The 13,600-nt window shown below is 36.7% G+C and overlaps 1 protein-coding gene across 11 annotated transcripts in view; it reads right to left on the bottom strand.

The window, feature by feature from the left end:
• The window catches only part of CDC42BPA (CDC42 binding protein kinase alpha), a 188,664-nt gene that overhangs the window by 25,761 nt on the left and 149,303 nt on the right, over positions 1–13,600 (bottom strand). For 8 of the 11 annotated variants that reach the window (XM_075042495.1, XM_075042497.1, XM_075042502.1 and 5 more), the window contains 8 exons: positions 10,253–10,291; positions 7,017–7,136; positions 6,240–6,320; positions 4,052–4,157; positions 3,155–3,291; positions 2,345–2,484; positions 1,417–1,498; positions 20–236 (listed from right to left, as the gene is read on the bottom strand). In XM_075042495.1, coding sequence (XP_074898596.1) covers positions 20–236; positions 1,417–1,498; positions 2,345–2,484; positions 3,155–3,291; positions 4,052–4,157; positions 6,240–6,320; positions 7,017–7,136; positions 10,253–10,291 — 922 coding nt within the window. The remainder of the gene's footprint in view (positions 1–19; positions 237–1,416; positions 1,499–2,344; positions 2,485–3,154; positions 3,292–4,051; positions 4,158–6,239; positions 6,321–7,016; positions 7,137–10,252; positions 10,292–13,600) is intronic. The other 3 variants (XM_075042496.1, XM_075042500.1, XM_075042505.1) reach the window with 1 other exon arrangement.

Below are 13,600 nucleotides of genomic sequence, written 5' to 3'. Positions count from 1 at the left end.
CTTCTTATTCATTTCATACCTATGATTGCTGCTGACTGTGTTGTTTTGATGAGTGGTAAGGTGCTGTCATAAGCTTCTTTGGGAACATAGACTGAGCGGTCTTTGAGTTTGTTCTTCTTCAAGATCCTATGCAATTCATTCAGTACTCCTACCCACTTGCTTTTTTCATTCTCACCGTCTGCTAGAATCAGGATTGAACACTTATTACTGGATGCAGAGAGCTGGGAAGCTGTAACCTGGAAAATTTTAAAAATTATATTTTAAGTCATAAGTGATAAAAAATTTCATCATGATCATTTTTACAAGGGTATCAGATGCCTCTAAGTGCCTTTTTAACTAGGTGTCTGAACTAAGAATGCAAAAATTTAGCCTTGGTTAACAGAAAACACCCTGTCTCAATCAAGAACCCACAGCAGGAAACCTGTAGGTATGAATAACTCAACAAAGAACAGAGAAAACTTTTGCTTTATTCTAAATGCATTTGTATTTATTCTGTAATTCAGAAATGTCTGCCCTAAATAAGGTAGTCAATTGTTTCTCACAGCATTTTTATAATGAAAAGCACTTCTTACAAAGTATTCTGTATTTTTTTTTTAAACCAATAGTGTTCATTAATGATTTAATGCAATAGGAATGGTCTTTATGGAAGAACTATCTATGATCCTTTTCATGTATTTGGTACAGCTACTATAGATAAAAATGAAAGCCCCTTTTGTAGGTTTATCTCCTCTCAGCACGCAGAGTGATGAACAGTCTGAAAGCCAGAAAAACAAGGAGTGAAATACAATGGTATAGTAAAGAAAAGATAGGGGAATTAATAAGATGCCAAAGATATTTCATTGAGGTCAAAGCTTCAATAGAATATAGAGTAAAAATAAGAAGAATATTAGAAAAAGCCAATGATGGCAAAATCCTAATACCAGATGCTAGACATAAATTTTGATGAGCATTTTAGACTACATTTCTATACTGACTACCTGATGAATGGGAGTTTTCAGAGATCCAATGCATATATACAAAGAAAATACATAAAATAACGGCTTCAGGAGAAACACAAGAAATTAAATTGAGAAGCAGAAGGCAACTTTAGGAAATGAAAATATAGAAGGTCATGAAGACCAGAAGAACTCCAAATGACTAACAGGCGGTTGAGAAAAGTATGTCATGTAGAAGGTTAAAAAAATAAAACCCACGTAAAGGGGAGATGAGAGCTTGTCTAAATGTACCAGTGCTATTTTTACCACGAAAATGATATATGTACAGATCCTTATGCATTGCTGCTGCTGCCATGGATACCACACGGCCAGAACTTGCAAAGGAAATAAAACACTAGCAAGCTGTCAGTGACTGCACACTGTGCATCACACTGTGAAACCCTGTACTTCTGGGTTACTAAGTTCAAGATGTAATACTTACCCTAAAGATACAGGGGATATCTTTTCGATTTGCATGGATGACATCTGAGGCCAAGACAGAACTCACTGAGAATTCTTCATCCCTTATGGAGACCACAAACATAATTGGAAAAGAGTTAAAGAGTAAAAGAGTAAAAGCTGTATGTTTGTTTTTTACTTGTATTTCCATAGTACCAATAGCTTTGTTTTGTGAAGAACACAACAAGACAGTACTGAGATCTAATTTTTAAAATTATCCTTTCCTCTTTATCTGCAGATGCAACTCAGAAATGCAATGTTGCATAATTAATTCCTGGTAAATGTTGATAGACATAAATCTATTCAGAGTATCTGGTTTTTTGTCTGTTTAAATTAAAACCTTTTTTTTTAAAAAATGAAAATAATCACACTTAAAAAATAAGCTTGGACCGAGAACACCTCTCCAACTCTTTCATAAAAGTCCAAACTCACTAGATGCTATAAGCTACAGCTGTTTGAGACTTCCTGGATAAACTAACCTAGTTCAGAGATGACCTTTACTTAGTTGGTATGTTAAATGTTCTCAGCCTTCAGTGAAGTTGGTAGTATTTCACTAATACTGAAAACAGTGGGAACAAACTATTCAGCCCTTCTGAATCAAAAATGGTATTCGTTTTATCCTATAACAAAGTTTTATCTGTCTTTAAAAACTCTATTCAATCCCAAAAGAATGTATTTTTCTTTATTAACTCCAGGCCTTCTACACAGCTGAAGAGATGCATTTTGGCACATGATGCAGTAATGGCAGTTTAAACTGCCACACTGCAAATACTGCTTTTTTCCAGAAAATTAAAGGCTCCCAACATGGATTACAGCGTTTCATAAAAGCTTACTGATTTCACAACAAAGAAAAGCAGAAAAAACCCTCCCATTGCCTCTGAAAAGCTCCTACTCAGCACCAAACAGCTTACCTCATGTCTATGACCTGACTCACTATCACGCTGGGCTGGGATGCTTTTCCTTCTGCTACATCATATAGGAAGAGTTTAAAATCACAGATCACTGCCAGTGCTCTCTGCCAACCTTTCTTTACTCCAGCTGGTTTTGGTACCTGTATCAAAATAAATTCTGATTAACTCTCTGTAAGTTTGCATGCAATCAAAAATCAGACAGACAGTACAAAAATCAATTCTCTCATCTAGGCTGACAAGCTTTTATTCAGTGATAATGTTAAGCAACATAAGCAATAGCACAGGTGCAGTAACAGCATCAAACACAGCCACACAGACACCACAATACATTATTTAAAAAAATTCACAGCACCACAGATTCTTTCTTCTTATTTCACAGACTCATGCAAAGCTATAATAACAAATACAGAGAAAGAAACCCATCTCTAGTTGGTCAACAGGAGTATGGCCAAAACTATGTAATTCTTTTAGCATTTATGTACCACATTTAGTATCCACACCAATGACCCTGGACAGTACTAGCATCAACAGAAAGACTCAAAAACTCACAGGCCCTGGAAGATGATCTGATCTCTAGAGATGGACTATCCAAGACCAATTCAGAGCACAATGGCCAACAGAGATGGAGAGAGAATTACTGTTGAAAATGCTAAGCGTTGCTTTGTGAAAATTTAGGTCTTAGCTTCCAAATTGTTACCTTAAAGTATAATTGAATCTATTCCCCCCGATGCCCCAATTAGAGTTTAACTCCAGCTCTGGAATACAACCGATTTAATGTAAGTGTCCCAAATGCAGCTACCTGATACTTACTCGGACATGTCCTTCATAAGCTGTTCCTATGCCTTTCTGCGGATCTATTCCCAAAGGTCCCTTCGTCTGTTCGGGAGGGATTGGACATACTGCAGGAGCCTTGTCTGCACAGGTCACGTGGCAAGAGAATCCACATACTTGCGAGGAGGAGAAGAAACAAGAAGATTTTATGGTTATTTGCAGTGCAAAAGCTATGATAATGATGATGACATTTATAAAGGAATCCTCTCCTTTTTTGACCAACAAATGAATAGTTTCACTGAACTTTGCCACACTGAGGCAGACATGTAAGTCTGCGCACAGCAGCAGTACATGCTTTTATCTGCTCTAAATTCCAATTTTCTCATTTTCAGAGGTGTATGGATACATAGTCTGGTTTCATCCAGGTGAGAAAGAGCCTAATCAGAAGCTCATACTGATATAATCTTTTATGATTTCCTCTAGGCCCAACTCTACTAGTAAACAAAAAGCTGGAAGCGCCTCTAAACGATGAGTGTCATTCTGTGCACGTACAAACATAGAATAAATTAGTCCTGGAAAGAAGCAAAATTGGTACTGAATGGCAAAGCTGTCTTAACATTTTGCCCTGACTCAGAAAGCAAAGCTGCTGTCAGCATACTTGACAGCTGACTGTGGCCCCTTGCCGCTATTTTAAGTAAACTGAACTAAGCTCTTCTACCACCAACTGGAATAAGTATGTCCCCAGATAACTAGGTGATCTGTTATGTAACATGTTCAAAGTGTTTGGCTTCTACTGTTAAAAGAGTGAAGCATGAGAATATATTCTGTTATTCATAAGACAGAGAAGACTCCTGCATTATCACACTTCAACTTTTACTGTGCAATTTGCATCTCTAAGAACTTCAGTTCACACTTCCTGCTTTCACAAGTGCTTACCTTCACAAGTACAGCCCTGTCGTATTAAACCAACCATCAGAGATGTGCATTGATTGCATTTTGTTGGTGTATTAAATGATTTCACTACAAACTGGTGGGCTTTAGGCTGTGAAACAAGCAGACAAGGATGTTAATACCTGTAACAGTTCTGAAGAACAGTTATTTTCTTCACAGACATAAGAGTGCATAGGTGCATTTAAAAAGGTAGCTTACTTGTGTTTGCTGAAATGAGATCTGAGCTCCGAACACATGGGCTGAAAAAAATTCCTTATCAGTGCTCGTTATTGATAATTTAAACCATCCTCTGTAAACAAAACCACAGAAACTGGACCTTGTCTCAGAACAAGAGTTTGCTTCCATTGCAGATAGGAGAGTTGCCAAAATTATTCCATTACACTCTAGAAGTTGAATGTGTGTATGTGCTTGCTGGGCACCTAGAGGCCAGCCAAGGTCAATCCTCCACAGTATTTTCTAAGCTGCAAATTCAATGGTCCTCTGTAAGGAGTATTGCCTTAGTTCAAAGAAAAATAGCAGACTTTTTCAAAATTCTAATTTTTATGCCAGAAAGCATGACAGGGTTCAGTTTTACAGTGTAAGGCACAGGCAATTTCAGAACACCCAATTTAAAACCAAGAGTATAGATGAAGCTGATTTTGAAAGGGCTTCTGTTCTTGTTAGTTCTTGGGAACACAGACTACATGAGTAAGTGTTTTAATTCTCTCTCTCCCCTCAAGGATGGCAGTGCTGATAATATGATATCAAGGCTAAATGACTACGTAGTGTGGTAGTATGATTCATAAAAGGCCTTATATAAAATCCAGAAAGCTGCTTTGCTTTTCTAAAAAAAGGTCCCAGCAAAGTAACAACTGGTAGGTGGAGAAAGGATACAGCACAGGGTGAACGCAAAAGCTGTCCAAACAACCTGGATAATATACATGATCTGAAATTAGACAATTTTACACGCTACTTCAATGAGTAGGTATATTAAAATTTTACTCACTTTCCTGTTTTTCACAGCATAAGATATCACAGCTAAGCGCTCAAACTTAATCCATATTTAATGACAGTTTTAGTGTTACAATGGAAGCTTTCTGTCTACAGATGGATGTCTTGTTTTGAAATTTGCAGGGAAACAATACTTAGCATTAAAAACTCATGCAATCATAAAGTAAGAAAGTTCTTCAGGGAACATAATAAATTACAAAGCTAATCGTTACTTACCGAGCAAAATATTTGCAAAAATGAAATTATGTGCACAGTATTTCACATGATTCCAAGTGCACTTACAGTATTTTTTTAATTAATCTACCAAGATGTTGCCAACAGAACACTGTCTGCTCAAACTTCTTAGCTTCCCTTTACACAAATGAAGTCTTTTGCTATTTTGCAGTTTATCAAAGCAGAGAAACAGATTTATTAGAAAGACTTACTTCATTGATTAGTTGCAGAAAACCTGTCATTTTTTTTAAATATACAGAAGATTCCTAAGCCATCGAGGCAATTCTGAAACCTTTATGAGAAAATTTTTCCTTTAATAGCTTGTATCTCATTCCTCATTTGCTTGAATATACACAGTTCACTGTGAATTCGCATACACTGACTGGCTTTTGCCCAACAGCAAAATAATTTCAACAACTGATATAAAATCAATATTTATGCAAGTAAAAGGCCAGAAGACAGAAAAGCTGAAATTCCTTCTCCCAGCCCAGTGCTGCACTGCTGGCTACAGTGCTCACTCTACATTGCTTACAGAAAATGCAAATCTACAGTTTCATGTTGGGCTTACTGCTAATCCGAGACTGGGCCACAGTGACATCAGTTTTATTGTATGCAGACCTTAGAGGCAGGTTGGTGAGACATATGCTGGAAAACACTCTCTTTCTAGGAAGTCTCTTTTCCTTTCTTCATGTTCTGGTTCATTTATCTCTTTCTAATGTCCAAACTACTGTTTTTCCTATAATCAAATGTCTGTGTGCTGCTACAGTGGAATGCCTAGTACAACTTGTCATACCACATAATGTAAGAATGAGGGGTTTTAAATTTTAGAAAGCAAGCAGCTTTCATATAAACAACCCTTCTAGGCAGTTCTGGTAAGATTATTGTGATAAACAGTTCTCCGGAAGCTGTTGCCCAGGAGTGATATTTTTCCCCCTTACTATATATAAAGTGTGAATACTTGACTTAATACCTTTGGTGCAGAGAGTCCCGATCCAATATATGCTGTCCTCATGGTTGGTGTGTGAATTGAACGGGGAGGATGATCTGTAACCTGAACATAGTCCCCAAAAGGTCAATAAGACATCAAATGCACACTATCAAAGACAGCATGAATAAAGAAAGAGACTACAATGTCCCACCCACCCCATCCCCAAACATACAAGCAATGAAATCAAACTGATTAACACAGGAAAGGACTCAGAAAACCAAATAATTTCTCAGCAAAATGATGTGTAAGATTAATGTCCTAAATCTCAAAATAACTTCATATTATCTTAAAAATTTGACTGAATCTTTTCTAATGTAAAATAATCAGAGTGTTAATTTTTTTAACAGGGAAAGGGGATACATTGTTATAGTTGCAGAGCCTGACTAGTATTTCGTATTGACAAAACTTTCAGCAGGACTCCAAAGTGTGCTCTTATAAACTATAGTATAACACTAACTTTGTGCCAACATTTCTTAAATATTCATGACTGATGACATGTTATGTGAGAGACTGTATCTAATAATTGGTTGAACATAGTTCCCATCCCTAATCAATTAACCATATGTGAAAGGAAATGCAACATTCCCCAAAATACAGTTCAGCCTTAGTGCAGAAGGCTGTTACAAGGTCCTAAATAGTCTTGCTACAGAGGAGTGAGCTTCATTCTAAACAAAAGGACTTGCAATAGCAATTTTTATATGAGTGAAGCTGTTACTCCTAAAAAAAAAAAAGGACAAAAATTTGTCAACGCTGAAGTACCTCAATTGGTTCGATCTCACTAGCTGTAGAAGGAGACCTTGATCTTGAATGGAGGTGAGACTTGCTATCTTCATCCCGTGATGGAGTATTAGACAATGTAAAATTCTCAACTGAATCAATCTAGGAGAACAATTCAAGAGGAAAAAAAAAAAAAAGAAACAACCGAAAAAATAAATCAAAGACATCATTAAAAAAGAATTCTCAACTCTTACCAAAATAAGATATTGGAGCAGTAGAATTCCTAAGAGAACTGAGTGCATAAAAATTTGGTTTCAAGCAACTTCCTAATTAAAGTACAAAAATGCAATGAAAATTATTGAATATGAACACGCCAAGGCTTCTGCTGAAAGGTGAGCACATGCATAAGAAAGAGCTACTAGTTCAGGGGCCTGATAAACACTTGAAGAGACTTGTCATTCAGCATTTTTAAAGGGTAAATATTTTCTAAAGACTACTGTGTTTTGTCCACTGGTAGTAGAGATTTGTTAAAAGTGAATTCCTACATAGCCCATGTAAATCACTGCAAACATATTTAGGAGAAAATAAGGAGAAAAAGCAGAGCAAACAACATATTTCCTGAGGTTAGTGTTGATTATATTCAGAGAGAATTGAGCGGTTTTTTGTACCCCATTTGAACTACAAAAACATCCTTACCAGGAATACAGTTTCTTCAGAGGAATATTTTCCTAGTCCTTGATATACAATGAAGCTAAGCCCAACACAGAACTACACTGAACAACAAGGCATATAGGTACAATCAGGTATCTTGGATAACAAGTCATCTTTTGTCAGTGCAACTGAAAAATCAAAGAATGCAGGATTCTTCCTTGAAAACAAGACATCTCCACATCAAAGTTTTCTGTGTGAATTTATATTTTTTTAAAACAAATTATAGCAAGATGAGGATGCTTTTCTCCACTAATAATAAAACTAAAAGCTGGAGGCCTACAGAAGGCTCCACTGCATGCCTTGGCTTTTCCCATTGCTAAGGATTTGGCTAGCTTGCACACAAACTAAAATATGCAGCAACGTTTACAGAAAGCATTTGAACATTCCAGTGTTTTTTATCTCATTTGCCATTGACATCATACCAAGAATTCCACAAACTTTACTGCTTTTTGGGAATAAAATATATTGCCAAGCCAATCTTACACATGCATATACAGTCCTGTTCTCCAGAAACTCAGTCATGGTAGCGAACAGGTGCAGTTGCTCTTTTTTCTTTTTCTCTCTCTCTTTTTTTTTTTTTTTAAAATAGTAGTGAGTTTAGCTTGATGGCTTCCAGTTTTATCACAGCCTTCAAAAAAAAATTATCTGGTGGAGAATACTCATCAGCTTAATCAACTTCGGCACATTAAGATGCCTGCAAGTATTTCTGCAATGAAAATGGGAAATTCTCATACTGGGATACACCTGTTTTCTACACATAGATCATGTGTTTCAAGCATTGAGGCAAAAATTCGCAGTAAAGCAAACGTTTTATGCTCAGATTTATCAGAAGCAAATAATAATTGGAAGCTTTATCCAGTATTAGAAACATTGATGCCGTTAAGTAGTAAATCCCTAGACACATAATATTGTTTCAATTATTTAAAACTTTTACTATCCAGTCTAAACATGAACTTGGACTCCACTCAAAGACCGTTTAACCTTGAACAATTCTACCTTCCTCTTAAAAGTGTTATTAAAAAATAAGCCCAATGAGTAACTACAGGCAACATTTTCATAGCAAGAAACAGACGTTCCTTTTCTTTTTGCAAGTTAAACTCAGAGGTCTAATCTATCATTTCATAAATGTTTTCAGATACTCCAAAGGCTTTCCCTTTCAAAGTAGCATCTGCATACCAAAGACTTTCACGGTGTCGCTTAAAAACATTTAGTACAAGCATGATATGAATGATGGAACTTTTCTGGAATGTGCTACAAAGCCTTTGTGGTTGCAGGCAACTGCTGAACCAGTAACAAATACATCTTTACTTTACTTATGAACATAAAAAGCCCACAAAACACACAGAACCTGATCTACCATTACAGAATTTGAAGGGAATTTAACCACCACCTCTACTGCAGAAACAGGGCTTTAAAGCAGTATCGCTGCAGTAATCTCCAGGTTCCTTGCTTTAATGAGAAGAACTAAGTACAAAAGCAACCTGACTCAACTATGGCCAAAAGCTTATGTGGGCCATATTAACACCATTAAAATTAGTTTTAAACTAATTCACTGGATTATCAAAAGCATATTTCAGCATCTCCTACCAAATTATAATAGCCTTGTTGTCTTCCACAGCTTAGTTGTCTACACAGTGTCACCTGTGTAGGTCTGAGCCAAAGCTGGCCAGTGTATAAACACATCTTGAGGGCAGATGAACTTCTGAATTGGAGCCACAGCTGACAAAAACAAGCAGTTACTGTAAGCTTGCCTAAGACACTTAGTGGTGTGCTTTGAACTGCATAGGTAAGGTCATTATTCGTGCTGTTGGGCATTATTGCTTATTTATTGAATATTCAATATAAATGCTTTGTATGCTTTCCTATTCCTATCATCGTATGTGTATAAAAGAAACAAAAGTAGCAGTATGAGTTTAAAATGGACATAGCATATCTGGTACGAATTCAGTCTGACAAAGCTTTGATAACACCATGTTTAAAAATCCACCTTGATTTCTGAAACACCATAGAGCTTTCCAGCCTAACAGACTACAGTACATCCCACTCTGTTTTCCTTGTATGAATTTTTGCAGCCCTCCCTGATGCTCCAATTTACTCAATTCCCCACTTCCCATTTATTTATCTCTGTACTGTGACATTTTCTATCATTTGCTACGACACACCTCCCAAATGCCGAACTTCTACCTTCTATAGGCAATTCCCATAACTCAACACATGCCCTCTGCTAAGGGCAAGGAAACAAACGGGCCCTCATTTGACATTTGCTCATCTTCCCAACCTGCATCTACGTAATCAGCTTTCACACAGAACCTTCATATTGAAATGAGAAAGTACCCAAAGCACCTTCTCCAGTTACTGTGATATTCTGCTCATAGGATTACCAAACGACATACTCCAAAAGCTTTTAGCCCACAGCTGTAAAACAACAAAAAGCACAGCAGCAGCAGCAAACGGTAGCAGCAGCACATGACATGCAGTGAGGTAAATACACAATCCATACATTAAACAAAGGCATGTACACAACAGGCAAAAAATAAAGGGCCACAGAGAGTAAGACAGCCTCTTACACGTCTGCCTTTGTTAGCTGGAATACAGGAAGGAGAGCGCTTTAACAAAGAAAGGAGGAGAATATGTTACAAAACCAAACAGTGACACATGTATCAGCTCAGAATTCGTCACTATATCTCCAGAGGCAGTATTTAGACACACACAAACATGTTGATTTTTACAAGTATTTTGAAAACAAGATATTCTGGGGCAACAAGAGGGAAGAAACATCTTTTTAAAAAAAGGAACAATTATTTTAAAGTCTGTAGTTTTACACTGGACAATAGCAGTGAAACTGCAGACTACGTTACACTAATACTTTGCAGTTAGCATCTCTGTACTTTGAATAAGATTAATAAATCAATCTCTTGGAGGTGCAATATGTCCAATTTAAAGTATTGTTAAGAACCAGAATTATTCTAAACTTAATTATGAACGTGCAGGTAGAGTCAGGGCTCTCACCACACACTACTATGGGTTATTCTGTTTAATAATGAGAATTCAGAACACGATTTATTCTGTGGTTATTTACAAAGTTCAAATTTCTTTAGTCTAACCAAAGCCCATGGGGACTGCATGTGAGGACAGATTGCAGGAGGATTTAAGAAAGCTATTTTTAATTTGTAATGTGTTGACAACTGGGGAAAAATAGTATTTTCTAGCAAGTGTGAAAAATAATTTTGTCAAGGGAAAATGGGATTCCATTTTATTGTTATTAAAAAATCACAAATTCATCTTTAAATGAAACAAACTGATTGCTTCCAGTAGCTAGTGAGATACACAAAGATCCACCTAGCAAAAAACCAAAACCTGACACTTCCATTATCAGACACTTCTAGTGAACACAGGAGACTTAACACCTAGACGACGTTACTGAGAGACAGCCTGCAACATACAGGAGAAACAGCAACAAAGACTTAGAAATTAGTATATTAGAGTCACTAGGGGTGACTTCCCTCCCCACCAAAATCAGACACCAGGGACAGCAAAACTCATTCCTACTCCCCTTTGCATCCTCCCGTGTGCACAGGAGATACAAGGATTGTTTCTGAACACGTGGGCTTTTGCAGCTATGAGGATCTGGGTACCAGTTCTGCCAACCTGACCAAGTATCTTTTCAAGGAGGTACAGCTGGAACCAACAGTGGTTGCTACTCATCTGAATAGTGAGCTACCACTTTTCTTGCTCAGCATCTCCAGGCTACTGAGGCAGTGGGACATCTATTTTTGCTTCTCTCCAGTAGAAATTGCAAAACTACTGTTTTCCTCATTGAAAAAATTAGAATTAACTTCAGTCATTCACAGAGTGCTATAAACAATTACATCATTTGGATGGCAGATACACAAGACATACCCACCCTAGTAAACTCTAAATGTAATCAGTGGGCCAAACTCAGTGCTGCTTACACATCCATATGTTAAATAGACTTCAGAGATCTTGCAAAGAGTGCTATGTAACTGCAACTGTGTATTATGTTACACTCTCTCTGTCATTTCTTAATGAAGCACAGAGGCTGAAGAAAAAATACAGGCCATTAGTAATATTTACTTTGGGTTCTTCATTACAGGAGCGGCTTTCCTGAAACCCATGTAATATTGCAGCACTGCATGAGTCTGACCTGAGGACTTCTAATTCTTCCTTGGTCTTAATATAAAAAACCCACACACTTCTCTGGTTTGACTGAGCACAGATTAATTCCTCTTTAGATGCTGCAAGAAACACTACCCTTCAAGGTAACTACTGTCAAAAAGAGACATTGGAAAGGGAATGGCGGAATGGGGCGGGGAGGAGATTTTTAATACCTTTATTTTCATTTAAGTCTGCCTAATATATTGATATTGAACCAACTCAAGGAGCTCAAGCATAAATAACCATTCATTTTGATAATTCAGGAGCTATATATTATGAATCTCTCTATGAATGAATCAAGTAATTGTCCAATAAATGAAAGATGCAGAACTGACCTTAAGCACAAATTAATTATACCACCTTTCACCTACTAACGCAGACATCAGTTTCATTTCTCTTTCTAATAAAGACAGGTAGCTCAACAAGTCTTGTATTTGTCCACAAGGTACTCTTCCTATCTTTGAACAGTCAACGCTCTTTTGCAGTTTTGCCAGATGAGAAAGAATTCTGCCCCGGTGTTAGACATGTTTAGCTCCTGGCCAGCCCAGTCCAGAAATGTACTCTTGCCCAATGCAACAGAGAAAAAAAACACTCCTGTTGGACTCAGATTGAAGATGTAACAGGGGAAGTTTGATTCTCCATGTTGTAAGTCATCCACATGCAACAATATACACATTAATACCTCCAGTTTTACCTAAGACTAAAAGATGGGTATCTGAAATGATTTGATCTGGGTGGACCAAAAAAGAAGAATGTCTTAAAGGTTGCATGCCAACAGTTGAAAATTATTCCCTTGCATAGATTTAAAAAAATATGTGATTTTATGAAAAAAATACGCTGCCTTCCTTAAAAAAAAACCTAAACCAACAATAAATACAGAATAAAGTGCTGATGTCCTTCAAAACCAACTAGACAGCAACCAGGAAAACTTTCTTCTCCTAAGTTTCCCCTTGCAAATTACAACACCATCAGCTACTCTGCCACATAGGTACTTTATTTCTCTTTTAACAGGTTTTAGGAGACAGTGTTAGATACTATTAAAGGTAACTTTCTGTGAAAGAACCTGCTGATACAAACTAAGCATTCCTAATACTCAGGCAACAGGGAGAACACTTCTTTAATCCAGATGAAAGATATAAATATTATTAGTTTATTATAGATTTAACATGACAGGAAACTGTACTCTCATTCTTTTCATGTAAGAAAATTCCAACAATATCAGCAAGACAAAGTTTTCTATATGCTATATAAAAACGCAGGCAAATACCTTCTACTACGGTACCACAGATGTACCCTCACATTTTGTCTAAGGTATATACCCGTTTTACAGAAAAAAGGCATCTAGAATAAGAGTATTCCTTCAGAGTTTGTGAAAAGAAATGCAATCAGTACAATAGGCCCATACACTATACCATCCTTGATACACCCTTCACAGCAGAGATTTCTAGAATAAAATTAATTACAACACATTTTAATGCAAATAGGATTATACTATTTTAAATATATATGTATAAAAATGTGTATACACATACATACAAGCACACACAGATGTACACACACAATATACCTACACAGTTGTAATGGATGGTTCTCTACCATAGATGCATAGTATATACTTTGATTTTTAAAAGCTTATTTATTATTTACTTTTATGTGCCTACTACTTCAGTCTGGAAGAAATATAATGCAGTCAATTTTCAGCTTTTAACCCAATTCCCTTAGTATGCGTTTAACTAGCG

The sequence above is a fragment of the Buteo buteo genome, chromosome 12, assembly GCF_964188355.1.
Source record: "Buteo buteo chromosome 12, bButBut1.hap1.1, whole genome shotgun sequence".
NCBI classification, from domain to species: domain Eukaryota; kingdom Metazoa; phylum Chordata; class Aves; order Accipitriformes; family Accipitridae; genus Buteo; species Buteo buteo.
Note: the sequence above shows the minus strand (reverse complement) of the source record. Positions and strands in the feature narration are given on the sequence as shown.